Below are 11639 nucleotides of genomic sequence, written 5' to 3'. Positions count from 1 at the left end.
ATATATATATATATATAAAATATATAATATAACATGTTCGCACGTTTCGATAAGAGGGCTCATCTTTGGTCCGCTATACGCATAACTGCGTGTTTACGGTGCAGCCCCCGACTTAATATAGCATGTTATAAAACTCGTTTTTAATTAAATATTAACTTATAACATTCGCAATATAGGCGGAGATAAATTATCAACTGCAAGATATAACTAATTAATAATAATAATCAGCATAGCTTAATAATAATAATATCATCTTCATTCATGTATAATAGTTAATGGAATATCGCATAGAGAAACGCATCATTTTGTTGTTGCTGCTCTTATATCCTTCGTAATCTCGCATAAACTTCGCTTTAAAATTGGCTAATACAAATTAGTATAAGAATAATACATATCATTAATTATTATTCTACAATGGTACAGAGATCAAGTAAATGACCTGTGATGTGATTTGGTAATGGTAAGGTGCCATTTCGCTCCAGAAAGCCATTTAAAAAATATTTTAGTTAGTAAAATTGTAGATAAAAAAAGACAATGCGTATGGTGATACTTTATAATACACGACAGTGAGTAGTCTCAATTTTCTTGCCCATATTGCAAGAATCTTGTATATCTGCTGTATATCAAATTTTAAAATAAAATAAGATTTGTTTATCGTTTTATAATATTATGATCTAATAAAAAAAAAAAAGATTTTTTACTTTATACTTGTCGATAAACGGAATAAGAACACAATAGTTGCTTTTGGAAAACATATTTATAAGTATGCACCGTTTACCAAAGAACATACATATATTGTCTTATTGCCAATTTCCCACTAAATTTTAATCTCTAACAAACAAGATTTTAGAGATTCTCCACTTAATCTAACTTTCGAGAGCGACATGCACGAGTATCGACATCTCGAAGGACGCCGTCACACAAAGACCGTACGATCTTGACTTTAAATCTTCGTAATGGCGAGGATGTGACGTTTTTTTTTTCTTAACATTGCCGCATTCGTCGCTTTGCGAATACAGCGTCGATCACTAAAGCAAAATGAATCACACGTTGGATCGATTTAAATTACTTTGATCATATAACAATATCACCTTCACTGGCGAAGCCATTCTAAAATTTGATCATAAGATGACGAGTTTTTTAAACGGCGACGCGAAAGATCGTATTGGTGCTACATAAAAAAGATTACATATATAAAATTCTCGGTGCTCACGATTTTCGCTATATACTTCATTATTTTATCATCGTGGCTCCGGTCAAATCTTCCGAGTCGTCGTTCGTTCGCATTTCCACGAAATTACATCTATCAAACCGATACAAAATGAGAGATCGATTTGATCATAAATACATACTTTCTTTGTATCTACGCGCGGCTCTTTACGCGAATTCTATGCAACTCAGGTAATAGAGCATATCGCTGGACCTCTCAATCTGTTCGATCATTGTAACTGCTCGTCATTATTGCTTCGATCTCGGTTAAGAGACATCGTCGCATCCCTTGAAGAGTGGATCGGTTTTCTTCGCATTTGGCAATCGTTCTACACAACGGCTCGTGGTGCAACGCCGCGATTGGTGGTCCTCGTCCGTGACGACGTCCTAGGATCGTCACACCTTGTTGTGATGCCTCATCTCATATGCTGCGCTCCTCCCCCCTCCCCCGGAGCCCGAATAGGCGCCGGCATACAGTTCTGGGTGATTGGAACGGCCGTAATTGTCTGCTGACCCGCTACTTGGTGGCGCACTAGCTGTGGGAACCGAGCGATATCCTGCTTAAAGTTTAGAAAAATGTTCGACAATGAAACGAAACGCATAACCAAAAGTAACACCGCGGGTATGCGAGGATAGAGGATTGCTGCCACTGTGTACAACAGCCAAATAAAATATGACAATAAGGAAACAGTCGCCGCAATCTCCACTCTTTCTGCATATCCTTCGCGTGCTATTTCTCTTTTTCTACTTAATATATACTTAATATAGCTAATAATATTATTCTGGAAAGTCATAATTCAAAATTAATCAGTCAATGATACAAAATCAGAAAGGAGGAGCTCGGCTTCGACATTGAATGGGAAAGAAAAAATATTTCGCTAGCATCCAATGCAATGCCATGAACAATGAGCTAGGAGCAAATACAAAAATGCATCAATATTTGATTTTTCTAAATAGTAATACATTATACAACAATATTGACATTTATGAATTTGCTCCTATTAAGCGTAAGAATATAGGCCCCAGGCTCACCTCTGCAGATCATAGAACGATAGTATCGGGTAGTCATAGATGCGCGTCAATGCGAGGAAGATGCAAACAGGAAAAGACATTGATGTAGTTGCGGGTCACACAAGGACGAGAAAACGCGAACAACGTTAGCTTGAGTTTAATCCGCATTAGTAATCCTTTCTCTCACTAGAGTATACATATTTTTTACGATGTATGCAATGCTGATTGGTGTTTAAGCATAGGAACTAAACTCAAGCAACGAGAAATGTATAGATGAGACTTAATGCTAATTTACCTTTTGGATAATATTGAGCACCTCTACCCTCTCCATACCCATGAGAGGGTCCACGTGTTCCGTGACCACCTTGACTTGGTCTCGGAGGTATACTTCTTGGCCCAGGTCCACCACCAGCGTGCGGATGTCGCTATAAAAATGACAAACATTAAAACGTTGAACAAGATGAAATATTTCTTACTTCAAACAATGATACGAGCAAACTTTTATATGTAAATTTATATGTTTTTACCATTCTTCTAAGAGTATTCATCGGTCTTGTCAATGTATCACTGATGCGCCTCGCAGGCGGCTTTTTAGGATTAGTGGAAGGAATGTGCACTGCGCAACACTTGATAAACAGTCCCATAAATATAATGAAAGCTATACCCATTAATAATACCGCCCACCAAAATTCCTGAAACAATAAATAATAAATAACGTCATAAAATAGAAAATAGATAATATAGAAATAAGAGTCACAAGAAAATGTTTATGCTTACAGTTATCCATTGTGCTACCGACGATAACGTTTCTTTATTGAACAACAAGTTTTTCAATCTTGCAAGCGGTCCTTCCGTATCAACAGCTCGGCATTTTAAGAAAACATCGCAATAACCCTGAAGAAGAAAAATAAAAATTTATAAATATGTAATTTTCAAAAAAAATTAATAATATTCGCCCATACATCTATTAATTCTATTTCATCTGTATGTAAAGATTAATAATTTACTTGAAAATTATCGCAAGGTGAACCAGGTCTAAGACTCATTCCACCCTCGGGCAATCCCACCATGTGCGCAAACTCGCTTGTCCCACGACATGTTGATGCATCAGTTCCATTTTGACAGGCTAATTCGCACAGTTTTCGCTTATCAATGTTCGGTATGATGCTGCTCGTTAAAAAGCATTCCGTCAGATTCCACTCCAGACAAATGGATCCTGTGCATTCCCCATTGATGCATAACTGTAAATAACACGTTGTTGAAATCAGCATCAATGGTTGGTTAAATCGTACAATTCACAGAATAACACAGAGCGTGATTACTTGAGTGCCCTCATTGCATCTAGTCTTGTTGGCTTTCGGTAGCGGCGCTGGGCATTCAGAGGACCTCCCACTGCATGTAGAATTGTAACTACAGTCTGATTCGGCTCTACATTGGATTCGATGAGAGAGGGGCACAAACTGGCATGTTTCACTCGAACAGCAAGGTCCTTGACTAGGACTGCAAACGCATAATTACATTTATGAGGAAATGAATCGGGGCACTGTCATTTGCTTGCACATATTACATTTTGCTTGCACGTATTACAATACCTGCATTGTGTTCCATATTTTCTACTGCAACCTTTCGCCGTGTCATTCTTAATCTTATCCAGCTCAGACACCTGTCTAGGATAGCAGCACTTGTCCACGCACTCGTCGTCATCGTATCCGCAATCACACTCCTCGCCAGCCTCGACAATTTTATTCCCGCAAAACGCTCCTGTAAATATAATAAATGCAATAAATTTCATCAGACAAGTAGAAATATTAGAAGCGAATATTTCTTTCTATTGTTTGTTTAATCTGTTCTGAAGATTGCTGTAACGTGAAGGGAAAATGTGATGTAAAAATACCAGTGAAACAGTTCCTCTTCTTATTATCCTCGATAGCATCTAGGACGTTGCTGATATTGCCAATGCTGCACTTTGAAAACTTACTGTTGTTCGGTCGATTTCCGCTCGTCGCCGAGGCGAACATAATGTAATTACCGTCCAAGCCTCCTGGTCTGCATTCCGGCGGAAAATCGTGCTGGAAAAAAAGGTGATCGTTATCTCTGCGACTGCGGACAAATTAAACACGTATGTCTACGAAAAAAACATTTTTTTTTTTGCCGGCTTACCGGTGATCCGAAGTTATGACCTATCTCATGCGCCAGAGTCAGTTGCGATACTTTAGGCGGTACACGGCTGTTGTAATTCACGAAAGTTATAATACCGGTATTGAGGGATCTCTTAGTGGATTGATATAGACCGGACACGGTCTCGGTATAAGTCTTGAATTTCTCACAGATACCACCGGACGCGCCGGATGCGGAAGCAACCCAGGCGAGTCCGAGTGTACCACCGGTGAAATCCCTGTCGACATAGAAATAATGTTTACGAAGCAGCTTAAATCGATACAGAATATACCGTATAGTATTTCGCTTACCTGTAAGTAAAAACGTAGGCGAGACAAAAGTCCTCATGATTCGAGAGAGAATGGAGATTGAGGAAGTTGCTAACATCGATGTTCTCTAAACAGAAGGGGTTGGGTTCGCTGTACGGCTGTTGAGGCGTGCACGCCGTCTCGTCATCGATCTGTTATCAGATATAGCAAGTGTGTCAGTTTAATGAATTCATACATCGACGTGTGTTATTTTCGACTCGATATCGTTACCTTTATTCGTTGAACCTCGAACTTGATGTTTCTGTGCTCCGTCCTGCCATCGAATTTCGTGTCCCTATAGATATAATTCACAGCGGTGACATGGTGTGCGATCAAGGACAATATTTCTTCCCTGGTTTTTTCCGCATCGTGATGCAGCTGCAAATATAGAAACATGAATTCTGACTATCCGTGGCAACTGTCCGAGATTGCTCTATCTCTTATTCTACGTGATAAAATTTTTCTCTTGCTATACATATTAGACAGAATTTCCGATAAACAAATGTTTAATTTCTAACATCAAACAGCTTGTAACTAAGTCTCAAATAATTGATTTTCTTATAAAAAGCGTGGCTTTATTTATATATATATATGTATTAAATATATATATATTTATTAAAATTTAATATATAAGCTTTGTATATTTTCTAAATTTTCACGTTAATTATCCTAAGTAAAACTCTACAAATTTTTATAAAGAGAAGCTCGAAAAAATTTGTCTAAACAAATCATTATAATTGCTTTCTGTGAAATGTGCTTTCTGCAAGAGTACGGCGATATCAAAGTCGGAACGTAGGGCACAGGAGGATAGGAATATTCTTTTTGCGAAGAACACTGGAATGCGAATGGTGTCTGGTTTGTTGAGAAAATGCAAAAGGGAATTGCACTGACCGTACTGCCAACGAAAACGCATATGAATGTGACCATAGGAAGAGAATGGTTGGTATTCGAGGTATTTCTCTATTGTGTAAGGAAATACTGGAATTCCCTAGTTACAAATTGCCAGCGAGAATTGGGTCATTTCGTCGTTCTAACAATCTGATATCCTATCTCTACTTCTTTTACATGATCATAAATGCCAATCTTCTGTGTTATTTCTTTTTATCGCTCGATAAATTAAAGATAGAATGTAGGAAAAAATATTGAATTTTTAATTTCAAAAGATAAATTCATCATCGAAAAAGCGAAAAAAAATTTTTTTAATTTAATTAAGTACATTAATTTTCCGTATATTTTGAAATTGTTTAGATATAATTATAAATATAAAATAAGAGAAATAAAAGAAATCTCTCTTATTCTAGGCTAAAATATATAAATTGCATTCGAATATTCTCGCATACAATTAAAAAGAAAGAAAAAGAGCATTATAAAAAATATATGTATCTTCGAGATATACTAAAAAATTGCATAGATTTAAAATTGCCTAAAATATTGTAATTTAAAGAATTATTATAATAAACATCTCTCCAATGAATTTGCGATACATTTAGGAACTGTAGATTTAAAACAAATTTCGCGTACCTGTTCGGAGATGTGCCTCCATATAAGAGGATCCGTTTGGATGAAAAGTGAGCAGGTGTTGTTTTCTTTCGACCTAGTCGCTCTTCGTGGCCTGCGATGATTAGGTTCATTGGCTTCTCTACTGTATTTATGACCAGGAGCCTCCCGATTACCGTTCCAGGGTGCGATATTTGGTTTCGGCTCCTTCTGGTTCGACGATGGGACCGTTTTAGGCGGTTCATCCGGTGCAGCAGAATTCTGCACGCTTTCCATCCATTCTATCACATCACTATTAGTAATACCACATCCACCGCCATCACCTGAAAAATTCATCATTAACTAATCATCATTTCATATAGGACTTTATAAATCTGTTTTTTGAGTTCTAAACACATGTGTTCAAGACATAACAATTAATTGGTGTAATAAACATCAGAATGATCAAACAGTTTTCTCTGTTGTAATCGTCATTAGTTTAAAGGTAAAAATTTAGAAATATTATACGTGAAAGTACATGACAAAACTAGCAATAATTCATCTAAAAATAATCGGAGGAATAATAATAAAATACTACAAAATATTGCAATAAAATACTCCAATAATTTCTACGATATATATAAAGTCAGTCATCAAATGAGAACTATTTATTAAATGAGAACTAATTGTCAATGCTGGTTTTTTACATAGTAAAGACACGTCCATTTATTTGTAGCTCGAATTGACCCTAACAGGAAATAGTAGGGTAATAATAGAGGCCACTGGTATTTCTGCTTCCTGAACTACAGTAGATGAAAATCTGGGAGCGTAAACCAGGAAGCGCCGCAAGGTTCCTAATTAATGGCAAAGTTCATTGCCATTAATTCTGAATCTGGTCGTGGAACTCGAAACATCCATGGCCACGTGGGAGTCTTACATCATCGATGGGATACAATACATGCGCTTCGAGTTCTCCTGTAGGTAGATCGAAGTATATATCCTAAAATGTCTTTGGATGGGAATATAGAGCGAATAATAACGATACGGAAGCCAAGTCACGTACCGTGCAATCTGCATCGCGTGAGTCGCGTTGTCACCGAAACAGCGTCGTACGTACGCGGCTTAATCATTGGCATAATTCCGCAATACGCTCGAGGTATTTGCGTGAAGCGAATATATGGACATAATGCGTCGACTAATGGCGACCTTGTCGCGGTCTCCCGGGTATTGTATTATGGTACACGGTCTGCATATGCGAGAATGTGGCGGCCCAGCTCATCTTGCTCGATTTCGAAATGGTTTCCGATTTTCCGTAGAAAAAATATCTTTATTCGATATAGAGAATTTGCTATCATTTACAGCGTATTTTCGCGATATTTGCATACTTTTAGAAGCTATAAAAATTAATTCATTGAATTGTAAATTATTTTTTAACTACTTTTTTCTCTAATCTTCACTACTTTTAAACGTAATTTTAACTACAAATGATACAAGTTCAACAAACTCATTTCAAGTGAAAGCAGAGTGGAAGTTTTTATTTCTACGATTTTTCCTCTTATATTGCACGCGGAGTTATTGACTTTTTTATACTCTCAAAAGGATTTTACCGTTTATAAAATGGAAATATCATTTTTGATTTGTATTTAATAGCGATATTAACAAGCTAAGATTAATTTATCGTACCTCTTAGAGAGGAGATTTCTCTCAATCTATCTTCCGGAGTCGGTTCGCATAAGTATGAATCAATAACATCGCTGCCGATATAGCTGAGATAATCGTGGTTGTCAGCTTTATTGGCTGGTTAACCGAAAGCCGCGAGCTTTAATGACTCGGCGTTTCACGCGTGACGATATTGGTTGTCTGTGCTATTGCTGTTTATTATCCACGCCTACGTACTATCAATACGTAGTATCAATAGATATTTCATGAGGTGGAAATGAGAAAGAAACGCGCCAGGAGAACCGATTGACTGCACTTGTTTTTTTCCGATGCATATTTCACTCGTTAACATCAGAGTTGCGAATGACACATTTCTGTACTATTTAAAATTCACGAGTGAATCGTTACTTCATGTAAAAAAATTCAATTTTTTTCATAAATCTTTACTCTTGAATATTTTTTATTTAAACTATATTCATTTATGCTATAGCTTATAACTGTACACTAGAAAAAAATTCCCAAATCTAAGTAATATTTTCTTGAATAGTTTTAAGTAAATATTTTTTTACTGCAAATAAATATTTATTCAAAAAAAGAAAGTAATAAATAATACATTTACATTTACGTAGATATTTATTTGGAATAAGAAAATGTTTACTTATTGTTAGTACTGTTTAAAAAAAATATTACTTAAATTTAGGAAATTTTTTTCAGTGTAGCTATAGCTCTTTCTTCGTATCTTCCCCTTAGTTTCTAATATTATCTATGATGTCTAATCATGCTCCGAGAGAGTTTGGACCTAGAATGTGAAGTACATTTCATCCTACTCTGCTCACCTCAGCGTTATCGTGCCTTATGCAATGCTCCAGTAAATATAGCAAACTTATAACATCAGACGTATTCCCGGAAAGCAAACACAGCGAAACGGTGAGATTCAGCACACAGCATGCATGAACGGGCGGCGCGATAAATATTACACGTAATGCACGTAATGTCTGTTTATTTCAACGTTGGCCGTTTATGCTACTACCACGAGTATTGTGACGACGGTGGATTGCACAGCTCGAAATTCGCTAGTCGTCTATGTAACAGTCACACTAACTATGCCACATTTCAGAACGAGACTGCACTCTCGGCGATTCCATCCGCGCACCTATCCAAATAAATTACTTTCCTCCCTAATGATACTCTAAATGGCGCATGGAATTCGTACTGTGAACTTTCCGATATCCATATCTACGTTTTAAATGACGCAATCTTACGCTGGTCGCTATTTCGTTTCTCGATAGCATACACACAAAGGAATACCGAAAGTTTAGTAATTCCGAATTGGCTAATTCTCTAACAAATTCTGAAATAATTCGCTTAGGTGGAAATTTTATTCTCAAATATAACGTTTTTATTGCCGGAGAGATTTCATAAGAGTAAAATATATTAGGCTGCAAAAGATCTTAAAATGTGCTATGAAAATTTTAGAGAAAGTAAAAGGCGAAAAATTTTAGAAATAAATACAAATTCATATCTAAAATACATTTTAAAATTAAATAAAAAAACGAATATAGAGCGCAAAATAAAAAATGTTTTAAAAATTGTAAAAAAGTATCTAAATTAATTAATATATTGTGTGTATTCTCATTTTGACCAAAACAATCTCTCTCTTTCTCTCTCTCTCTCTCTCTCTCTCTCTCTCTCTCTCTCATCATTGTAATAAAATCACTTTTAAAATAAAAAATAAAAAGTTTAGAACTTTACTTTTTATTTTTGTATAAAAAAGAACGATTTTTGCTAAAGTATCTAAAAGTTAAGAAAGTTAGATATCTGAAAATAATTTTGTTGGACTATCAAAATAATTACAAGCATACTGAATAATGCTGGAAAGTTTTGACATTCCAGCGAGTAATTTGAGTATCCTACATATCTAATTGTTTTGATAAGATAGCTATACTTTTAGCTAGGATACTTCAACATAACCGATATATACTTCAACATGACATTTAATCATGTTATCTGATAAAAGATTTATGCTGAGCGCTAAATCATGTGTTAATGATGTATTCGACAAGTTTAGCTCATTATTTAATGTGAATTGAAAAACGCTGGAATATATTTTAATAAATCAATGTAAATAATAACAAAATTATATAACATATATTTGTTTTTAGCCTCAGAGCAAAAGCTGCAGCAAAAAGCTAATTAACAGGTATATGAAGAAACTCTTATTACAATCATTCTTCCAATCAATCGACTCTCCATTAAGAGTGATTTGGTTCTGATTTACGACGTTCTGATTTTGTTTTTAAACACGATTGCTAAAGAATTGTAGTAAAGAACGAAAGCGGATGATGTTCCGAGAAGAGAACAGAAGAGGCATCGCGTGACAAAAGAGTGGAAGGTGGAAGTGCATGTCGTGAGGCGCCACTTCACGGCCGTTGCATCGAAGAACATGTACAAACGAACGTTTAAAAACATTCTCAGACACACGACCGCCTTATAATTAGTAAATTTTTCATGCACGGCGGACATAACAATTATTATCACAACTGGTAGTTAACTAAATCGATTTCAATCTAAATTTATCATTTTCTTCGAACACATATTGGATACACGCTGCTTCTTTGTATGCATAAAGTTAGCAGCTATGTTCGAAATCATAAAGTTTCAATCAGATATTAAATAAACTTTCATGACTCAAGTTCAACAGTTGTGTTATCATCTGTTTATAAATATAAATATAAATAATATATATAAGCTAATCAAAAGTTTGTAAAGTATGGAAAGTAATATTTATTTACATTGCAATTTTCTCCACAAATTGCAAAAGTATTTATAAATCATAGTATAACCTCACAAAAATTAAATCATATGATACACAGATAGGATGAATTTACTGAAAAATATTTAAAAATTTAGCTATAAACAGATCTGAAAATAATTTTATACTATTAAAATAATCATATAAAACGCTCAAACTAGTTATTAGAACATTAACATTTTTTGCAGCATTGCTCATTATGCTCGAGATTCTCACGTTTCATTATTTTCATTGTCCAACAAAATTATTTTCAAATTTGTGTCTAACTGAATTTTTAGATACTTCAGCAAAATTGTTCTTTCCGTATACACTGTGATATTTTTTTATATTTAAAGAGATATTATTTAAAAATTAAAATATTCCGTTTTTTGTTAGTTGCACATTTAAATAATTTTTCCTTCATTAAAAATAAATATTTTGTAATGGAAATACATTGTTGAAAAATATATCGTTAAAAGTATGAAACCAGCAATAAAAGGATAATGTCGAATATTTCAATATTGAAAATTTATAATAAATTGCTTGAAGCTAAAAGTCGATTCTCTGCTAAATAAATCATAATATTCGCGAATTAATGCATAAGCAGTAATATGCGCCTAAAGAGATAATATCAATAAAAAAAAAGGATCTCTCTGTTTTTTCATCTTACCTTGTCGAACATCCAAGTACGGATCACCGACGTCATTTTCATGATAGATCACAGAATGCAATGTCTCGTTTATCTCATGTGGCGGAAAATAGTAATGTGCCCTTTCCACGTACCACGCACCACTTTTTGGTGATACTATCTTCCCGTGGAAGACTCCATCACTGACACTTCCGAACACGTGGCTACCAGGTTCGCCTGAAAGCAAAAAATATATTTCTGATCAGATGCGTGAGACAACGAGAATATCTAAAAAGTTTTATCATATTAATCGTCGCGATAAATTTTTAAGAGCACATTTTCATTTCATTTAAAGTATAACGAATTAAGCTATTTGTAACAAAATATAGATTTCTATTTA

At 35.0% G+C, this 11639-nt stretch overlaps 1 protein-coding gene across 3 annotated transcripts in view; it reads right to left on the bottom strand.

The window, feature by feature from the left end:
* Positions 1–42: 42 nt before the first annotated feature.
* LOC108689112 (disintegrin and metalloproteinase domain-containing protein 10) overlaps positions 43–11639 on the bottom strand; it is a 129246-nt gene continuing 117649 nt past the window's right edge. Inside the window, exons 3-15 of one of the 3 annotated variants that reach the window (XM_018195749.1) lie at positions 11282–11476; positions 6207–6505; positions 4917–5063; positions 4689–4837; positions 4381–4615; positions 4115–4289; positions 3813–3981; positions 3543–3720; positions 3228–3461; positions 2998–3114; positions 2748–2912; positions 2516–2645; positions 43–1769 (exon numbers count right to left, since the gene is read on the bottom strand). In XM_018195749.1, the coding sequence (XP_018051238.1) occupies positions 1606–1769; positions 2516–2645; positions 2748–2912; positions 2998–3114; positions 3228–3461; positions 3543–3720; positions 3813–3981; positions 4115–4289; positions 4381–4615; positions 4689–4837; positions 4917–5063; positions 6207–6505; positions 11282–11476 (2357 nt within the window). In that variant the 3' untranslated portion in view covers positions 43–1605. The remainder of the gene's footprint in view (positions 1770–2515; positions 2646–2747; positions 2913–2997; positions 3115–3227; positions 3462–3542; positions 3721–3812; positions 3982–4114; positions 4290–4380; positions 4616–4688; positions 4838–4916; positions 5064–6206; positions 6506–11281; positions 11477–11639) is intronic. The other 2 variants (XM_018195750.1, XM_018195751.1) reach the window with 2 other exon arrangements.

The sequence above is a fragment of the Atta colombica genome, unplaced genomic scaffold (assembly GCF_001594045.1).
Source record: "Atta colombica isolate Treedump-2 unplaced genomic scaffold, Acol1.0 scaffold257, whole genome shotgun sequence".
NCBI lineage: Eukaryota > Metazoa > Arthropoda > Insecta > Hymenoptera > Formicidae > Atta > Atta colombica.
The sequence above is the reverse complement of the archived record's forward strand: the minus strand, read 5'-3'. Positions and strand labels throughout refer to the sequence as shown.